This window comes from Sceloporus undulatus, chromosome 6, assembly GCF_019175285.1.
Source record: "Sceloporus undulatus isolate JIND9_A2432 ecotype Alabama chromosome 6, SceUnd_v1.1, whole genome shotgun sequence".
Classification (NCBI taxonomy): Eukaryota; Metazoa; Chordata; class Lepidosauria; order Squamata; family Phrynosomatidae; genus Sceloporus; species Sceloporus undulatus.
Window position 1 is genome coordinate 98,254,708 of NC_056527.1, and position 21,564 is coordinate 98,276,271.

A 21,564-nucleotide genomic window follows, 5' to 3' on the forward strand; every position below is an offset into this window, starting at 1 on the left:
AGAGTTTGAAAGTAACTGATTACATATAATAAGTAACTTGTCATCATCCCCAGTATGGAAGGCTTGACAGGGCCAAGTAATGTTGTGCCACTACAAGGGTGAGGTACCATCACATCCTTTTCAGTGTAATTGTTACTATTTCTACAATACTCTGTTATAGTGTGTCCTTACTCTTTAGATCTGTTTTGTACGAAATACTAGTTTTTTCCCTTTTAAGTAGCTAAAATGCAACAGTTTTAGTTACTTCTGAATTATGAGAAAGGACAGAGTTCTCTTTCCAAAACTGTTGACTACAGTTGCCCTTCGTATCCACGGATTCTTTATCCACAGATTCAAGCATCAACAGTTTGAAAATATATAACAAAAGATATAAATTCCAAAAAGCAAAGCTTGATTTTGCCATTTTATATAATTGACACCATTTTACTACCCCACTGTATTTAATGGGATTTGAGCATCCACGGATTTTGGTATCCATGGGGGGTGGGTGGGTCCTGGAACCAAACCTCAGTGGATGCCAAGGGCCCACTGTATGATGGTACTTATGTACTTTTTCAGAGCCTGGTAAAATTCCTTTTATTGAACCACAGCTCACTTAAGCCCCCGTCATTGGAGTCCTCTTCCACTAGTCAAAGAGAAAGGCTACTGTTAAATTGCACCTACCTCTTCTTAAGTAACAAGCCCAGATGTGATGAAGGATCAAGCTGTCTCAAATACCTATTACCTTCTTGTTTTCTCTGCCATTTTCACATTCCTCTCCCTCCTCTCCCTTTACCCTTCATCCATTCAATTCCCAGCTCAGACATGAAATCCACCGGCTGACCTTGGGCAAGTCACACTCTCTCAGCCTCAGAAAGGCAAAGGCAACCCCGCCCCGCCCCAAATAAATATTGCCATGAAAACCCAGTGATAAGATCACCCTTGGGTTGCCGTAAGTTGAAAATGAAGGCACACAACAGCAACATGGTACGTAGTTTGGACAAAGAGATGGGCTTGTGCATCGTTTGTTAAGATTGCTATTTAAATAGTATGTTAACTGAAGTGAGACACTCTGAGGAGACAATATTTTGCTAAAAAATTAAGCACATGGCTTCAGATAAAATTTGAAGCCAGCTCCCTTCAGAAGCATACAGTGGGCCCTTGGTATCCACTGGCGTTTGGTTCCAGGAGCCCCTGTGGACACAAAAATCTGTTGGTGATCAAATCCCATTAAACGAAGTGATGCCATTCATTATATAAATTAGCAACATCAAGGTTTGCTTATTGGAATGTATATTGCTTTGGGATATTTTCAAACTGTGGATGGTACAGGGATAAAAAGTCCATGGATATGGAGGGCCGACTGTAATTCAGGTCACTTTCCAGTTAGGAACCACTCCTTGCTATAAGCCCTGCATTTTTATGCAAGTACACTCTTTAAAAATGCAAAACAATGACCAAGCAAACAAACCCAAACAACAATTAAAAAAGTGGGTAAAAGGAAGTACTTTTGCTTGAAGTGAGAAAAGGGAAACTTTTTCACAATAGGGGGGTTTACATGGGAACCAAACTTACTACACACCATTGACCAGGGTTTACAGAAATTCATTCGGATTATAAGAACCTGACAGATGAATTTTGCCTTGCAGCTAAAATGGCTGCCAGCACCCTGCTCACAATTTAGTCCCAATCTTATCTTCTTATTTGCATACTTAACAAACCATCCTTTGTTTTTTTATAGTGGCCTTTGGCACAGTCACAGTTAAAATACTGGGCACACTTCTGGTTGTCCCACTTAGTTCAGGATTCTGAAGCCCAGAGTTGAGAAAGTTACTTTGAAAAGTTCTAAGATCCCAGGATTAGACTTTTAATAAGTTGTATTACAATTTTCTTAATTTTCCCATTTCTAAGAAATAACTAACGGGGACACTTTTAGTCACTTTTAACAAATATGAGTATGACATCTGACTACAAGCTGTTAGTTACATTTTCTTCTTTACTGCCACCATTTTGTGAGGCCCTACAAGTATAAAATGAGCTTACAAAAGGTACAAAGTGTATTGCTTGTCAACTGCAACTGCAATGTGACAAAGCTGTTGGGAAAAATGACTTGATCGCAAATAACTAGTTATTTGGAACTAGTTATTATCCAAACTTTGATTAAGCTCGCCACCTCCTCCTCACTTCTGACCACAGCATTCATATCCTGGGGGGAGAAGGAGTATTTCAAATCACTATTAATTCTCATTGCTTTTTGCACTGTTGCCTGATTTGCAGAGCATGCAAGACTGGCGGAAGACTTTTTTGCTGCCTAAGGCAAAATGCAAGATAGCATGTTACATACACACACACACACACACATCTCTAATACACATACAGAAGCCAATTGGGCTAGCAGTTTAATCTTTCTTCAGCCCTGGCAAATAGATAGCATTGCCCACTATGCAGCAGATTAGTTTGAGGAGTGCAGCATAAGACAACTGGTACACGCAGGTCTCTCTCATGGGCATTCACACTCAGTTTTTCCTCCTGAGAAGATGTGGATCGCCACGCTGATGCAAATCTGGATCATTGTTCCCATTACGTTTTGGGTTTGCGAATCTCACTGTGTCGTTTTAACCCTTGTGTTATTCACACATGTCATCGTTTCGGGATGGGCATTCCTTTGAACGATACAGAGTAATCCAAATTGATTCGGAAGCGTATTCAGACTGCTGAAGATGTGGATTAATGCGGATCTTTCAGGAAAACTTGGGGGGGGATCCAGTTTCGAATATCTTGTGTTAAGTGGGTTTTTTGGTAGCCCCTCTTCACCAAAGTGCACCGAGTGCATTAAGGGTGAAAACCAAGGAAATAACCTGGATTCTTCCTGGGTTATTTTTGTAGTGTGAATGGGGCCTGGGAGCTCAGAAAAAAATGGCTGGTGGCATGCTGCTGTTTCCCAGAATCTATTCTCCAAAACAGCCATCTCATTCTGTCTAAAGCAGTCTGCCAGCTCTGAGATTGCAAGTGTGCAGACAGGAAGGAAATTGTGCAATCAGACCATGACGCTCCATACGCTGGCAGTAGGTCTCTTAACACATATGGCCCACAGCTTGTGCCCAATAATGTTAGGCCTTTCGTATCTATTAAAAAAAAGTCACAAAGGTGGAAAAATAACAAATAAGTTGCCAAAATTATTACACTCTCCCTATGGGCTATACCTCTGGCATATCTTTGTCTCAACATGCAAACTGAAGACGAGCTCTGATGAACTCAAAAAGATGCTCATGAGTCATGACAATTTTACCTAATTGATATTTGCCTTTGCGACCATTTCAGATTCACCACATGACAAAGGGGATGCATGAGCATACCATCTCAGGGAGACTTTTATCCAGTCCAGTTTTTCAGCTTTCAAATAATGTTAATTGTTTAGCCCTTGTAGAAGCTATATGAGACAAAATATGCAGGCTCGTCTGCCCAACACGTTTAGTCATGACTTTCACTGACAAAGTGTGAGCAGTGCCATTGGTAGCGGTTGTTATTGTTGTTGTTCATTGCCCTGGAATCCACCTTGATTCATGGTGACCCTGTGGATGAGACATCTCCAGATCCCCATCCTCTACCACTCTACTCAGGTCCTTCAGGCTCATGCCTATGTCCTCCCTGATTGACTCTAACCATCTGGCATGTGGTCTTCCTCTCTTTCTACTGCCTTACACCTTTCCTATCATCATTGTCTTTTCTAATTATTTATTATTCCTCATGAGGTAGCAAAAGTACAAAAGCCTCAATTTAGTATATACAGAGATCTTGTAGCACCTCTGAGACTAACTGAAAGAAAGATATTGGCAGCATGAGCTTTTGTAGACTTAAGCTTACTTACTCAGATGCATTTGGCATTCAGCCTCAATTTAGTCACTTCAAGAGAGAGTTCAAGCTTAATCTGCTCTAGTACCCATTTGTTTGACTTTCTGGCTGTCTGCAATATTCAGCACTCTTCTCCAGCACCACATCTCAAATTAGTTGATTTTCCTCTTATCTGCTTTCTTCACTGTCTGGCTTTCAAATCTGTACATGGTGACGCAGAAAACAATGGCTTGGACAATTCGGACTTTAGTTCTCAGTCGTGTATCTTTACTCTTTAGGATCTTGTTCAGCTCTTTCATAGCTGCCCTTCCCATTCCTAGTCTTCTTCTGATTTCTTGACCACAGTCTCCATTTTGATCAATATTTGATTCAAGGTACTGTAGAGGAAATCTTTAACTATTTCGATTTCCTCATTATCTACGTTGAATTTATGTAGATCTTCTGTGGTCATTATTTTTATTTTCTTTATGTTTAGCAATAAGCCTGCCTTTGCACTTCTTCCTTTACCTTTTTTTGGGAATTGTTCCAAGTCTATGATGTTTTCTGCTAGTAATATTGTGTCATAGATTGCTGATGTTGAGGAGTGGAGCTAGCTATAGAGATAATCACAAAGTGGCCACTTGTCCTCAGAATGGACTGCCTTTGGTTCATTCTGAACCTGTCTTTTGGTCAATAACCCTTTTTGTGGTTCAAAAACTCGTCCCTGTTCTTTCCCTGTTTAGTGTATCTCTGGTTATCAAATTCTGTGTTCAAGAAATAATGCCCAGGAACACACCTCTGTTCCTACACACCTCGCTGGGGATAAGCACCACTGATCTTTGTGCGATACACATTTGTCTAGGCATTCTGTGCACCACAATTCAAAAAGGATGGCGACAAGCTGGAGTGACTGGAGGGTGTCCAAAATGGTGAAAGGTCTGGAAGCCATGCCTTATGAGGAGTGACTTAGGGAGCTGGGTATGTTTACCCTGGAGAAGAGAAGGTTGAGGTGATATGATAGGCATGTTTAAATATTTGAAGGGATGTCGTGTTGAAGATGGAGCAGGCTTGGTATCTGCTGCCCCAGAGAATAGGACACAGAGGAGCGTCATGGTATTTCTCTGGCGCTGTGTCCATACTACGCAGCACCGAAGGGGCAATGCCAAGCTGTGGCAACGCAGTTATGGCGCCCTTTCCAGGGCACGAAAAGGAGATGCTTTTTGTGGCTCCTTTTCATGCCCTGGAAAGGCCGGATCGGGGCTGCAGCATGTGGTTGCCATAGTCCTGATCCTGATAGGAAAGGGGCAGCATCCCAGCCTATTAGTTCACCTGCTTGTGTAATTTAAGGTTGCATCCGCACTGCAGAAATTATCCAGGTCTGCACCCAGGCTATGAAGGATTTAATTACAAATTTATTAACAGAAGCAAGACTAATTATAGCCGAAAAAATGGAAAATGGCAATTAATGATAAGTTAACATGTGAAATTAAGGTTTTAAAAAAAAAGAATAAAGAGGAATGATTTTGAAGCATTATGGAAGGTATTTGTACAAAAGGTTCTAGTAAAAGAGCTCCTGTTTTGGAAGATAGAATAACATGAAGATATTAGGCTCTGGCGAAGGGGTGCATTTGGTTACAGAGATAAGTTAATTAATGATAAATTAATAGTATTACACTTTAGTGGAATTATGAATAGTTTATGTTGGGAAAAAGGATAGACATAAGAATGAAGATATCAATAATAATTTCTGTGTGTTTTTAAAAAAGATATTGGTTTAGTCAGTATTAAATGGTTTAATATGGATAAGATTTTGATAAGTTAATTAAGAAAAGATAAATAATGTGATTTATAATATATTGTATATGCATATTATGTATAAGATTCTAAAAAATACTATTTTAAGTATGCTATATTATTATTAATATTATTATTTTAAATAATAATACAATTATTTTTTTAAAAAAGAGATATAATCCAGGTTGGCATTACTTTAACTGCCATGGCTCAATGCTATGGAATTCTGGGAAGTGTAGATGGGGTTTTTTTTGGTGGCACCAGAATTTTTAAAATACTGTTTTAAGTACGTTATATTATTAATAATAATACAAATATTTTTTTAAAAGAGAAATAATCGAAGTAATAACGAAGCCTTATTAAACCCTGTGTCTTTTTTTCCCTATCTGTTCCCCCACATTCTCACTCACTCAGGAGTTCTGAGAGCTTCTGCGCCTGCGCGTTTGGACGGACGCTCTCTTTTCCGCCCACTCTAAAGATGGCGGCAGTAGCGCGCCCGGAGTCAGAGATGCGCATGCGTGTTGCGTTCGGCGGCTGACGGAAATCCGAGAGTTTGGTTCCTTGTCACTCTCCGGCGGCGGCGGCCAATGAAGAGAGCGTTGGCATGGCAACAAGGCACTGAGGAAGCAGGCTCCTCCCCTGAACTGGTTGGCGGGAGAGTGCTGCAGAGGGACAAAAGGGGAGTGTGAGGTGAGAAGGGTTTTGGGGGGCGCTGAGGGAAATGGGGACAACAACAACAACAACAAGTCGCTTGTTGAGTCTGTTGTCGTTGCGAGAAAGATGTTTGCGAAGCGAATGAACCCATAGTTGAGGGCTTTTTTGAAGGGTGGGCCCAAACTGTCCTCTTTAAGGGAATTTTGGACTTCAACTCCCAGAAGCCTCAGCCTTGTTGGCGAATGGTGTGGGATTCTGGGAGTTGAAGTCCAGAATCCCCTGAAAGAGCACAGTTTGTGGACCACTGGAACTCCAAGGGTTCTGGGGAGTGGGTGGGGATGAGATGCATGGCTGCTCTTGGGGCCATGACCGGGGAAAGGACTCTGTGGGATAAATGACATGTTTGGACTACAGTTCTCACAATCCATGAGCCACCATGTTCAGTGCCATAGAGACTGGTGTGTGAGGAAGCTGTAGTCCAAAACAGTGACATTTCCAAGGGCAGAATTCCTGGTGGGCTGCGTGAGCGAGGAAAGCACGCTCGCCCCTCCGTATTCGCCAGGGTTTGGGCACAAGGCCCCCCCCTGAATATGGAAAAACCACACATGTTACAAAAACACTGTTTTTACCTGAGAGGACTCCTCTCTAGGAATCTCTAGGTCTTTCAGCGCAACCTTTAGTTAAAGTTGACCATAGAGTTGCACTGGAGGGCCTAGATCTTCCTAGAGAGAACATGTTAATCAAAGCCACAAATATAGAGGAATGAGTGTAGAATTAGGAAGAAAATCAGCTAATTCAAGATGTACTGGAAAAGAGACTCGGGTCCAAAAGCACGCTGCAGAAATAACCCTGTCTGAGACCGCTTTGACTGCCCTGGCTCAGTGCAAGGGAATCCTGGGAACTCTAGTTTGTTGTGGCACCGGAGCTGCCTCCGACAGAGAAGGTTAAACGTCTCACAGAACTACAGTTTCCGTGTTTCACTAGCATTGAGCCAGCGCAGTTAAAGCAGTGTCAAACTGGATTACTTCTGGGGTGTTGTTTTGGCCCTCAGGGAGGTCAGTCAGTCAGTCAAATTTTATTGCGTTTGGCCAATGACCTTTGAATAAAACAATATCACAATAACAACAAAGTATATACATATCATATTTGCAACAGAATTAGGGAGGTCATGGACATCAATCTGCAACCCTGAAACAGAGCAGTGTGAGATAGTGGGGCTTGGAGATGTCCCATGTAGATGTAGACATGTGAGAGCTGGACAGCATAGAAAGCAGATAGGAAGAAAACCAACTTGTTTGCTGGAGAAGAGCGCTGAGAATACTAAGGGTGACCAAGAAGACAAACAAATGGGTCCCTGAACTCTCCCTGGAAGCCAAGATGGTTAAACTGAAGCTGTCGTACTTTAGCCACATCATGAGACAGCATGATTCATTAGGAACGACAATAATGGTAGGAAAGCTGGAAGGGAGCAAAAAGAGAGGGAGGCTACATACAAGATGGAGAGACTCAATCGGGGAGATCACAGGCCTGAAATTACAGGGAGTGTGTGGAGCACTGGAGGACAGGGGGATCTTAGAGATGTATCATCCATAGGGTCGCCATGGCTTGCGGCCAATTCGAAAGCAGTTATCAACAATAACAAAAGGTGAAGGAGGGTAGTTGTGGAGGAGAATTGTGTAAATAGTGAGTGAAGCTCATCCAGCTTTATGGTTGTACTTGCAATGCAAGTGGTACCTCCTTTTCAAGTATTATGTGTTGTGAGGTTGTGTTAGGGTGCTATTCCTTCTGGTATGTCAATAAAAGATCTGTGAGTTATCCATCAAACTTAGGGCTAGGGGTGCATGTACACAGAAGAAAACAATGCAGATTGACACCACTTTAACTGCTACAGCACCATCCTACAGAATTCTGGGATGAGTAGTTTTGTGAGGAACCAGCCCTCTGGCTGGTATTGTAAAATTACAAATCCCAGGATTCCATAGGATGGAGCTACAGCACTTAAAGTGGTGTCAGGCATTATTTTTTGTATCATCCCTACTTGCCATTTTACATAGCAGTTGGCTAATCATTTGTGAAAGTCTAATCCTAGTGGTACCTGCATCTGATTCATCCTTCTGTGCTGCTTTGATTGTGGCTATGGACAAAATTCTCACACTAGATATCTGAAGTATCTCCAAATGTAGGGTGACTGCTGTTTTGATCTGCACATCCCTTTCCCTTCCTAGTGTTTTTCTTCTCAAAATGGCTGCCTCCAAGTTGTTTCTCTCAACATGGAGGAAAATTTGAGGGTCTCTGTTCCTTTGTGTTTGGGAAATGGATTTTAAGTGGATAAAAGGGGCAATGGGTGATCATCCCCTGCCGCCATTGATCATTGCAGCTGTCAAGGCTGCTTTATGTAAAAATGTCTACAGAGTGTTCTGTATAATCATAGCATTGTACAGTTGGAGGGGATCCCAGAAGTAATCTAGTCATATCCCCTGCTGGAGATATATTAAACCTCTAATTAAAGTATTCCTGACAGATGATAACCCAAGCTTTGTACAAAAACTTCTAGTGAAGGAGAGTCCACTGCCTACCAAGGCAATCCATTCCCCTGACGAACAGTCAATTCTGAGCAAACAAGCCAAGCCCTTCAGTTTGGAGATGTGTACTGGACCTCAAGTGCCACCTCAGGCTCAAGAGACCCAAGAATAAGGACTTTTCCAATTACTGTAAATACAGAGAACACCTTTCCTTGCTTGTTACTTTTTATAACCCACCTTTCCCCCTCCTAATATTTATTCAAAATCTTCTAGTAATCTAAACCAATTAACAGTCCTTTATGTTTTGTCTTTAAGTGTCTTAATTAGCTCTTCAGTTTAACTCTGTGCAAATGAAAAAAAGATGTGAAGCAATTTGACAATAATGCTTTTAATCAGTGTAAGCAAAGCCTGTACATTGGTAATGTACCTGGAATGGGTGAAAGGCAGTTCTACTCTTGACACCAAAGAATGTGAGAACAGCTGCTTGTGACAGGGATATGGAGTACAGGTAACTGGCATTGGCATATCCTATTCTGATTCTGCTCTGAATGTGTATCCAAAAGGTATGGAGGCCTTTGGGGAAGACTTTGGCTTTGATCAGGGAGTGGGCTGATTGCTGACATGGGGACATCATTTGTTTTTGTAGGAATGCCAAGATGGAGAACAAACGGAAGGCTTCTACAGCAGGCTCTGGCAAAGGGGATCCCGCTTTGTCACAATGGAAAAAACCACGAGGAGGGGATTGGGAGGAAGATGGTCCTTCCCAGTTTGAGGAGGAATTGGCTTTTCTGGAAGATCTGGAATCTGAAATGGCTCTGGAGGCAAAGGAAGCACAGCTGGCCCCAGATGCCATTCCCATTGGTGAGTTAGATGGGGACAAAATAGGGAGAACACTCCCTAGGTAGGTGAGGCTGAGGGACTTTGGGTTGAAGTGAAAAAGCAGTGAAGCAGCTACGTAGACTGTTTGGCATCTGTCTTCCAAAGCAGTATGATTGCTGTGTTGTGTGAACTCTTGGTTTTTGACATGAATATATGCTAAATTAAATCTATCTATCTATCTATCTATCTATCTATCTATTGTATTATGAAAGTTATCTATATTCTTTATTATAGGATTTACTTTAGTTTAGTAATGAATTTGACAGTTGTTCCATTGTGGTTCCCTGAGTAACAGAATAATATAGAACATAACACATATCTTAATAAATACCACTTTTCAAGTACCAGTTCAAGAAATCTCTCTGTCTCTCTCTCTATGCTGCCTCTCTCTTTTTCCTCACTTTCAAACAAGAAGATTGACCTTGGGGAAAGTCTGTTCTTTAGTTTTTCAGGTTTTGGGACTGGCAAAAAGAGGATTGGTGCTCACCTCTATTCTGGGTTTCTGACTTCCCTTCAGGTAATCTCTTCTCATCAGTGAGTAACCCCAAGTGGCAGAGACCACTGCCTCCCAAAATAAACCCCAAAAAGGAGGCGTTGTGTTTCCAGCAACTGGAATTAGATTACTACGTGGGTGAGTATGTACCATAAGCAGGTTGAGATACTGGTGGCGAGTACTTGAAGGCTTTGCAGGGTAGATGGGCTGAGACTACATGGTTCTGTTCTTCCTGGTAAAGGGTTTGCAGAACAAGGTATCTGTTTTATCTGACTAAACAATGACTCCTTGCTGCTGGAGGGGAAGTTCTGGTGCTGTTATAATTCTTGGGGCTTTTGATAGGTACAATAGCCCCATAATGTCGCCAGCTTTGCTTGCCAGGCAGAGTGGGCAAGTCTGGAATTCCCCAGAGAGACTGGAATCATCCTATTTTTCTTATTGCTGAGTTGTGGGAAGACACACACACACACACACAACCAAAATAAAAAATATTACAATTTGTTGATATGATTTAAAAATGCAAATGACTCCATAATCAAAAATTCCATATGTTGGTTCCATTGGCTCAAATAGCTTCCTCACCACAGAAGAAACAAAGTTCAAGCCACAGGAGAGCAGCTTCTCTCCCTGCTCTCAGCGCCCTTTTCTTCCTTGTACAGGTACCCGTGTACAGTGGCATCCCTAGGGCTGGTGACACCCTCCCATTGACCTCCATACAGAATCCTTAGCAATGCTTTTTTGCACTAATGTTACTCATAAATCATGGTTCCCATATACCACTGAGTGTAATGCTAATAGTTCTGACATAAACAACTAGCAAAGTTAAAATTATACCTTCAAATTACAATATCATATGCACAACCTAAATGTATTTACATATGCATAGTGAAGATTTGGTGAAAATGCATTTTTCAAAGAAAATTTAAAAAGAATTTACTAATTTTAAATTTTTTAAAAAATTTAAAACATTTAAACATGTAAAATTTTGAAATTTTAATTTTAAAAAATTCTAGAGCCTCTCCGTTCTCCTCCCATTGAGTTTCACTCTACTCCCACCATCTTTTAAAGCATTTTAAAGGGATGCAGATGAATGTCACAGCCCATTTCTGCCAAAAAGTAGGTGTTTCAGGAGCAGCGCTGTCACCCTCCCTTTGGGTGTCCCCTGGTGTGGTCTGTAAACCGCCCCCCTCCACTCCTAGTCATGCCACTGCCCATATATATTAGAGGACATTTGCAAAAATAATTATCTATCCTGATGGGATCTGCAGGTACACAAAGAGAATGAACCAAAGTTGTTACCTGCATTACATGAACAAAAGACACCTTTTTCAGAAAATATCTATCCAAAATGGTGTGTACATCTCTGGTGGCTTCCTTTCTTCTTTATGTTTATTCACATATTGTATAAAGGAGGAACTAAATGTTCCAAACTTCATTGCTTTTGTCAGTGTTTTCTACTGCTGTAGCTATACATGTTAACTTTTCCATCAGTGTAATCTCCCAGATGTTATTCCATCAACATTTCATATTTACATTTTTCCAAGTAACTTCCTGACAGTAAGGGCAGTTCGACAGTGGAACACACTCCCTCGGAGTGTAGTGGAGTCTCCTTCTTTGGAGGTCTTTAAGCAGAGGCTGGATGACCATCTGTCGGGGATGCTTTGATTGTGATTTCCTGCATGGCAGGGGATTGGACTGGATGGCCCTTGTGGTCTCTTCCAACTCTACGATTCTATGATTCTAAGATTACCCTAGTTTCATATACTAAAAATGTAATTAATTTTTTATCTTGTAGATTTTGTTTTTCTCCAGTGCATATTGATAACATCTGTGTTTTCCTTTGAAATGTTATATTTTTATTTGTAATTTTTGTCATTGTTACTATCACATTTCCCCAGCATTTCTGAACAATCTAACCAAAGACTAACATAAATCCCTTTGTCTGTGTGTGTGTGTGTGTGTGTGTGTGTATGTAGAGAAATACTTGTAGGAAGGTGTCTTTGGAAATCTGTATGCAACACTTTTAAAAAATCTGACTTCCTTTTTGTTGTGGTTGTTGAGTGGGTGGGTGGGTAGAAGATGCTAGCTCTGATGGCTGTAGAAATAAAAAGCTGATAAAATAAGGTGGACAAAGATTTTTTTTAAAAAATAAAAGGTGACTTAAAATAACCTTAAACAGCCTTTTGACTTGCACTTATCATTTTCCCCACTGTACTAACGAAGCAGTTTATGCACATGAAGAATTTTTTTAGCAGAAAGACATTGTACGTTATTGACTGTCAACATCTGATCGAGTTTTCCTCATTTACTGGATGCAGGTACTCACATTCCTGGATTCCCAGGATCCACTCAGGGCCCAGTTCCAGTTTTGAGGATGTTTGGTGTCACTGAAGCTGGCAATAGTATCTGCTGTCACATCCATGGTTTTGCTCCATATTTTTATGTGCCTGCCCAGGCTGGTGAGTGTGCAGTTAGAATACAGGAAAGGGAATCCTACAAAACCATCTTCTTTATCTTTCCATATAAATAATTCCCTATTCTCACTTTTCTCTCTGCCTTGTTTACTTTTTCCTTAGGGTTCCAAGCAGAGCACCTGGCTGAATTTCAGCGGGAGCTGAATGCGGCTGTCATCCGGGACATGCGGTCCAACAAGGATGGTCTTAGCCAAGTTGTTTTGGCAGTGGAGATCTGCAACAAACAAAGTGAGCACTTTTGAAAAACAGATTTATGTGTATGCAGTCAGGGAGATGTTTGGTTAAGCCCGGATTTGGGGTGCTTGCTATCCTTAAAACCACAGCAACCCCACTCTATCAGTATCTCAAACAAGGTTGCCACTTTCTCCTTGCTATTAGTGGTATTCTTCTGTTGTTTTCACTATTATCCTTCTGTGCTTTTGTAATAGCTGTGCTAGTCTTCAGTGGATAAGATTGTGTTATGTTTGTAAAGATGTGAGAAGCCTTTACTACATGAGTGTGGAACTTTTGTCCTTTCAGATAATAAAAGTGGAGATTGTACTAAAAAATAATCTGCAAGCCAAAGTTTCCCTAACACTTCTTTTAAGGGCTCTTAGAAGAGAGACCAATCCATCCTAGTCTCTCACCCAATCTGGGTGTTTAAAGAGCCGTTTATTTGATAGCTTGTAATAAGTTTTTCCAAACTCCAAAGAGTGAAACCTGATGAAAACAGTATCTGTTTTTATTCTTGTGGGTTCATAATGTTTATGAGCCTACTGTATGAAATACAGTCTTCCCTGGATGTGCAGAATTGGTGGAAGTGGAGAGATGCAGATATTAAAGCTGTTGATTATAGTATAGACAAATTAGGGTGGGGAAAATGTGGTAAGGGGATCCATAGTCTTCAAAAGAGACTGAAATATTTTTATGACTTCTCTCACTATAGGCATGTATGGCTACCATGGGGAAAATCTCATACCTTTCTTGAAAATTACTATGGCAATGCCCCGACTAATTGCACCAGCAAAGAGATTGTTAGAACAAGGGCTACGGTGTGGAACTTTAGGGGTACACCATTATCAAGCCTATGAGGCTAATATTGATTTTGAAATCAGGTAGGACCCACTGTTGAGACACTTTGCTTTCCACCTTTAAAACAGCTTATCTTACTTTCTTGTGGTACACCTACTAATGCTGTGCATTCTTGACAAAATGAAGTTTTCAATAGCTGTTTGTTGTTGTGTGCCTTCAAGTAATTTCCGACTTAAGGTGACCCTAAGGTGAACCTATCATGGGATTTTATGGGGCTGAGAGTGTGTGACTTGCCCAAGGTTACCCAGTGGATTTCCATGGCTGAGTTGGGATTTGAACCCTGATCTCCAGTGTTGTAGCCAATTCTCAAACCATTACACAACGTTGGCTCTCTTCAATAGTTGTAGTTACTTGGAACTGTATGCTATTTGGAAAAGGCTTAGAAATAGAAATAAGAAAAGGATTAGATAAGGTTTTGTGTTCTTGCATGTTTTGGTTGTAGAGAAGCTGTTACTTAACTAGGATCCTGTGGTTTTACATGAGCAGAAGTGGGATACAAGCATTTCTGGATAGATTTTGCTTGTACTGAAAGTAACTATGCACTTAATGCTCTCATATGCTCTCCTTCAGCCTTCCCCCTTTATGTCTTTATGAAGTTTATCTTCTAAATTATTCTCCAACCTTATTTGTAAACTGCTTTATGATAACTTTTTCTTGAGAATGGTGATAAAAAAAACCTTTAAAAATAAATTTGAGGCTGGTGGGGAAGATGTGAATTTTCAAGTCTTGCTATCCAGCTCCCATCATACTCAAGATTTTTCTTCCAATTTAGGTTCATGGTGGACAGGGACGTTGTCGGATGCAACTGGATTGAATTGCCTGCTGGAAAGTATCATCTGCGGCAAGAACAGTCTGCTGGAGAATCTAGCAAGGAGAATCCACCCAAGGTGCTATCGGCTAGGGTGCAGGGAGGTAGCATAAGGGCTCATTCATAATTCTGTAGGCATAAAACTTGTCTTTACCCAGCAAATAACTCACTGAAAACCTTTAAGGAATTGGTGCAGAATGTGTAATCCTACAGATTTTGTTGGATAATAATTCCCATTCTGCCTGAGCAGTGACCATGTTGGATGGGTTTTCTAGAAGTTGATATCCACCACTGTCTGGGGGACCACTGCTTGAGAAGTTGGAATCAGATGTTAAACTATGATTGGATCATACTTGTCAAGAGCAAATAAGATTTCTTGTGAAGTGGTGCGGCGCATGTGAATTCTTGTACAAGTGGCTCTTTCTATCCACGGATTGGAGCATCCATGGATGGTCCTGCCCTGTTCTCCACAATAGCAGTACATGTATGCAGTCACACCAGTGCAGTTGTTATGTATGTCTTGCCATGATTGGGCAGAATGGGACTTGAGGTCCTGTGGAATTCACCGGCGCGGGGGGGGGGGGGCGGGGGTCCAGAACCGAACCCCTGCAGATATGAGGGGCCAGATATGATGGAGGTGCTTGGTCAAAGTTTGGTGGTACAGGGATCCAGTTAGTTGCAAGGTACCCAGAGAAGGGACGTCTGTTCTAGAAGATGTGGGTGCAGCATATGTGGGCTTAGATTTAGAAAGCACACAAGCACTATTAAGTCTGAAGAGTGTTTTAGATAAACTAGAAGCAGGTTGTGGGAGCTTGCTTGTTAAAGGCTGTAAAAACGTCTCAGTTATTCTGCCTTTTTTCCCCCACCTGTAGGTGTCGCTTTGTCAGCTGGAGGCTGATGTGGCTTGGATGAACTTCATTAGCCATCCACCTGAAGGAGAGTGGCAACGCATTGCACCTTTACGTGTGCTCAGTTTTGATATTGAATGTGCCGGACGCAAAGGTATATCGAAAGTTGAGGGGGCTAACTGCAGCATGGTAAAATAGATTCAGCTTCTAGGTGTAGGTGACTAGCTATCTAAAATCTTTCTGGATAATCACCCATTTTATAACAACTAAAAGTTTATAACTCTGAAATGATTTTAGCATGGGACAGTCTGGCATACATAGATCTCTTTGGAACATCAAATATAAAAATGTCTGCTCTTTAGATCAGCAGAGACTTGGCAGAGACTTGAGAAGGTTTTCCAGTCTATCAAAACCTGATTCGTTAGGAGGTGACTTGTGCAGCAGATCTGGCAAACTGAGAATTGTTGTTTGCCCTGGCTGAAAAAGTTGTTTTGGCTGCATGCACCAGGCAGATTGTTTGGGTAAACTATGTTAATATGGTGGGTCAATAGTGGAACGTGATATTCATTCAATTTCAGGGTGAACAATTACTTCACAATATTGTTAGGAGCAGAATGTCTTTTGGCAAGGCTTGGAACTAACGAAAACACCATCCTTTTCCTGACAGTGGGACAGAGTATGGCCTAAGGGGTTGTAAGATGAACCTTCAATGTGTTCCTGTTATAAGGAGTTAAAAATGTGACAGTGGATCTATTCTAGTTAGGTGTCCACGTGAATGCTTACCCCCCAGAGTCCATAGTTCCCAGACTTAGGGCCTTAGAGCTTTTTGGTTCAGAACTCAGAATCCTTGCCCAGTGGCCATAGTGGCTGGAGCTTCTGGAAGCTGATGCCCAACAAATCTGAGAACCTAAGTTTGGGAATTGCTGGGATATCTACTGAAGGATAGGATGGTGGGTTGGGAGTGGGGAGCAGTTCTGGTGTTAATCATCCACTTGTATGTTTCTGTTCAGGCATTTTCCCTGAACCAGAGAAGGACCCAGTGATTCAGATTGCCAATATGGTCCTACGCCAGGGGGAGAAAGACCCCTTTGTGCGTAATGTCTTCACTTTGCAGAGCTGTGCCCAGATTGTTGGTTCCCAGGTGCTCTGTTTCAGAAAGGAGGAGGAACTACTCAAGGTAATAATAATAAATTTTGGACCACAAAGAGACGTTGGTTGGGAGATTTGTATTCCATAAAATTAACTTGACACAGTTATGAAGATGGGGTGAGGCCTGAATGATAGGGCCTATGGATCTGAGGGGCAGCAGTCAATTGGTGGTAAGGGACACTGGTTAGTATGGTGGAATGCTGTAGAAAGATCCAGGATGAGCTGAGAATGTGGGGAGAAGGTATTATGTATGCATTTGAGAATTATGTCTGAATATAAAGGAAATGGGGCAACCTCCTTACTTCTAGGTGCCTGGCCTTGAAGGAGCTAGTGGACCTCAGTATTGGTTTTGCCAGTAGACAAAATGAGGGAACTGCCTAAAAAGGCAGAGACAGCAATGCCTGAGACCCCCAGCCCTTATTTTGTGTTGGAAGGCAGAGCAGTGTGTGCCACATGCTGTATCTTTTACCCCTTAAACTGTCTTGCTGCCCTTAAGTGTGGTTGAGGATGCTATTCATCCCCATTATTAAAGTAAGATTCAACTGCCAACTCAGTGTCTATATGTGTAATTTAGGAGGGAGCATCTTGTCATTTCCCTCAGGCAGCAAAATACCCTGGACTTGCCCCTTGGAACATTCTACAGCAAAGAAGCTGAAGATGAATAGCAGACTTTACTGCAAAAAAAGATTTCCTTGAAACCCCTCCCCCCCTTTAAGAGGTTGCATCTGCAGAATGCTTTGCTCTCTGCTGAAAGAAAAGGGAATGCTTAAAAACATTCTCCACTTAAGAATCTTTCTGACTGCTTTCCAGAAACATTCTTTGTGGGAAAAGGGTCAGTAGATGGATATATGGCTGCTCTATTCATTGTTTCCTCTTTCTTCTAATGTGTCCTTTTTTTATACTGCTGTAATTAGAAAAAAAAATTGAACTGGGAATGAGGAGGCCTGGTATCTTGACTAGGAATATTTCCAACACCAGTGCTTGTAAAGATATAAGGAGCCCTTTATTTGAAGTTAAACTATTTCTAACTTACACTGGGTCTTTTTTGAAGTTATCCCCCAAATGCTGTCAGCTCCAAAACCCTCAGAGGTTCAGTTTGCTAGAGATTCTGGTGACCAAATCTTGTGTCTTTATGTACTTTTGAAGCTGGTACTGCTTCTAGGTGGAATAAATCAGTCACCACAGGCAGCAGGTGCTGAATGACAGCAGCGGTGGTCCCTTGGGTGTTCGTTTTGAGTTCTTTGTCCACTCCTATATAGCCCTTAAACTAGCCTGCTGCTTCTGGTACAATTGTTTTGTCATTAATACTGAGTTAACATTCAACTGCAGGGGCAGCATCTCCTTTACCTCATGTCATAAAATGTTTTGGTTCAGTTCCATGTACTCTGTTGAACAGCATTTCTTCCCTACCCCTTGTAGAAGGCTACAAACACTCTTGTTTGTAAAAGAGATGTCACTTGATGGCCTTCCTTTGTTTAGATTTCAAGAACATGACATGAGATTTGCAGGAGCATTTTTTAAAATCTTTTTTTCTATGTTTCTCCTGAACTCAGGTGGCAAGGCCTGGAAAAGACCTTGGTTTGAGATACACAAAAATGAGAGCTTCTGTCAGTTTGAGTGACAGTGGTCTCAGTGTGTGGAAAATTTCTACGATCCAAATAACTCTTCACTATTCTTCCAGACCTGGGCAGAATTCATACGAACTGTGGACCCTGACATTATCACTGGTTATAACATCCAGAACTTTGATCTTCCCTATCTTATAAACCGTGCCCAGACTCTGAAGGTAAGTACCTTCTTCCTACCTCTTCTCCCTGAATGCAGTTCTGTTCTCATTCACACTATCAGCTTTACCCATCCTTTCTTCAAACACATGCAGTTCATGTTTCCTAGGTACAAAACACATGGCAGAAATAATCCAGTTTGAGACTGCTTTAACTGCCATGGCTCAATGCCAGGGAATTCTGGGAACTAATTTGTAATACATTAGCCTTTTCTGTCAGAGAGCTCTGGTGCCACAACAAACTACAATTCCCAGGATTCCCTATCACTGAGCCAGGGCAGTTAAAGCGGTCTCAAACTGGATTATTCCTGCAGTGTGTTTTGGACCCTATTGTTTACATGTATTGATTTGTCCAACAGGTTCTAGATCAGGAGAGTTGAATTCTTTTGTCTGAGTGACACAGTGTCAATGAAAATTAATTTCCACTTTGGAAATTCTGCACTCTCTTGCTCCCAAAACAGTGTACATCACAGTTGAAAAGACTATACCCCTTGATAAATTTTAATGTGCAGTGGTATGTATACATGCTCAGCATGCAGTAACATAAAGAAGTCAAGTAACGTGTTTGTCTGTCCTCCACATAACGTGGAAAATGAGGGGAAGAAAAATCACCCCACTGCCAAAAAAAACCCCTTTCTTCCCTTTCTGCATTAAAAACTCACAAGAGAGCATACAATGGGCTGCACCTTGGCTAAAAGACCAGTCTGGCAAATTTTATTAACTGCCTTCCTGACATAGCCACGCTCCCCAAAATAGGGTATTAAAAATAATTCAAATCATTTAATAAAAAACAAACCCTGCTTTTCAATAACATAGTGTGTATCTTTTTGTTACTTAAAATGTGTTTAACTCATTAATTGCCTGTCATAATCCTACATGTAACCCTCCCTGTACTCCCTGTACTCTTCTGCAACATGCCTCCCAATTCACTTTTCTGTGTTCTCAGGTCTCTACATTTCCCTTCCTTGGCCGAATTCCTGCACGCAAATCTGTTATCCGGGACTCTTCCTTCCAGTCCAAGCAGATGGGTCGGAGAGAGAATAAAGTCATTAACACAGAAGGCAGAGCCCAGTTTGATCTGCTTCAGGTAAGAAAAGCTGTTAGTTCTGTTTTGCAGGTGGCAAAATGGAGGTTGAGAGGCAGAGCTGTGGAGCCCTGGTGGCACAGTGGTTAAATGCCTGTATTGCAGCCACTCACTCAAAACCATAAGGTTGTGAGTTCAATGCCAGCCAAGGGCTCAAGCTCAATTCAGGCTTGTATTCATCCGAGGTCACTAAAATGAGTACCCACATTGTTGGGTGCAATTAACTTGCAGTTGTAAACTGCTTAGACACTGCTAGTTTGGTATGAAGTGGTATATAAATGAAGTTTGTTTGTTTTTTGGAACTTTCAATAGTGCCCAGCCAGAATGGCCACTGACAACACTAACTGGGGCGATTGAGGGAGTTGTAATCCCAAAAAGTAACTTTTCCAAGATTTGCTGAGAGGTAGTAATAGCCAAGGTGCACACATCTTGAATAGATATAAGGCCAGCATTGTATCCATTAGATCTTGCTGGGTCTTAGTTTGGCTTTCCTCCCCTCTAGGTTCTGCTGCGAGATTACAAATTGCGCTCCTACACTTTGAATGCTGTTAGCTATCACTTCCTCCAGGAGCAGAAAGAAGATGTACAGCATTCCATTATCACAGACCTGCAGGTAAGTTTGTATCCAGAACATGTAGCTGACAAGTTTTCCTGTCTAATTGTACAAACTTATCTGGTGAGTTTTCTCGGGCGGCCATTTGGTCTCCCTTCTGTTGACTAACTTGATAAGGAACATATGACCTTCTGAATGATAATGGACATTAGCTCCCATCAACCAGCATGGTTATTTGCAATGGATGATGGGAATTGCAAAATTTGTATGTTTTTTCTTCTTGTCTCCTTGCAGAATGGTACGGATCAGTCACGTCGACGGCTGGCTGTATATTGTCTCAAGGATGCCTACCTGCCCCTGCGGCTCTTGGAGAAGCTCATGTGTGTCATTAACTACATGGAGATGGCAAGAGTCACTGGTGTCCCACTCAGCTACCTCTTGGCACGAGGGCAGCAAATCAAAGTTGTCTCTCAGCTCCTGCGGCAGGTGAGAGGCACCTGGATTTCTCCAACATGATCAGAATGGAGGGAAAGAAAAAGTTAAGAATAAACAAGTGTTCATGTATTTGAGCCTTGCTGAACCCAGTGCCCTATGAATGTATTGAACTACATCATCTCCATGACAATTTGCTATGGTGACTGAGGTGACAAGTGTTAAGGCTGGAATCCTAAATAGTGGAGGTTGTAGTCCAACCCATCTGCAGAGTGCCAGTGTGGTTAGAGTGAGTAAAGCATAATATTTAAATCATTAGAGGCTTGCATTAAAAAATATGCACATAGTCATCTTAGTGTGTAGTACATTTTATAATCTAACTTTCATTCATTTGCCTGGAAATGAAAGTTTTATAGTCTAACCTTCATTTTTCTGGAATTAAAAGACATTGAACACAGTAGAGCTTGCTTCTGAGTAAAGTATGTAGATTGTGTTGTAAATATAATTCCTTATCATACAAAATCCATTAGCTTTGGTTCCATTATTACCATTTTAAAGGTGGCTGTTCAATAACCTGCATTCAGGACATGAGGCAACCATCTGGAAAAAATATGGAGAAAGGGAATGATTTCCAGTTGGCAAGAGGATCAGGCAAAGCTGCATTTTATCACTCTTATCTATTTAACGTGTACGCTGAACATATATGTAAAGGATTAGACTCAGAGGAAGTGTGAAAATTGGAGGAAAGGACATTAATAGTTTAAGATACACAGATGACACAATAGCAAAAACTTGGAACAATTAGCAAAGAAAATCAAGGAAGCAAGTGCAAAGGCAGGTTTACAGCTGAACCAAAAACAATGATCACAGATGATTTGCATAACTTGAAAGAAGACCATGAAGGCATTGAAATAGTTAGTTTTTCCATACATTTGCTTAGTCATTAATCAGAATGGAGATTACAATCAAGAAATTAGAAGACTAGGACATGGAACAGCTATGAAGGAACTAGACCAGTGTAAAGATATATCATTAAATTCTAAATTAGGATTGTTTATGTCGTTGTATTTCCAATTTCTATATAAGGCTTTAGAAACCAGAGAGTGAAGAAAGCTGATAGGAAGAAAATCAACTTATTTGAAATGGGATTCTGGAGAAGAGTTCTATGGATACTTTGGACTACTAAAAAAACCCCAATAAATGGGTCCAA

At 41.3% G+C, this 21,564-nt stretch overlaps 1 protein-coding gene across 1 annotated transcript in view; it reads left to right on the plus strand.

The window, feature by feature from the left end:
• The first annotated feature begins 6,068 nt into the window (after positions 1–6,068).
• POLD1 (DNA polymerase delta 1, catalytic subunit) overlaps positions 6,069–21,564 on the plus strand; it is a 29,096-nt gene continuing 13,600 nt past the window's right edge. Inside the window, 13 exon segments of the mRNA XM_042476782.1 lie at positions 6,069–6,294; positions 9,427–9,641; positions 10,177–10,290; positions 12,471–12,611; positions 12,729–12,854; positions 13,552–13,720; positions 14,470–14,584; positions 15,378–15,507; positions 16,364–16,530; positions 18,184–18,288; positions 19,232–19,372; positions 19,872–19,982; positions 20,217–20,408. Coding sequence (XP_042332716.1) covers positions 9,437–9,641; positions 10,177–10,290; positions 12,471–12,611; positions 12,729–12,854; positions 13,552–13,720; positions 14,470–14,584; positions 15,378–15,507; positions 16,364–16,530; positions 18,184–18,288; positions 19,232–19,372; positions 19,872–19,982; positions 20,217–20,408 — 1,716 coding nt within the window. The 5' untranslated portion in view covers positions 6,069–6,294; positions 9,427–9,436.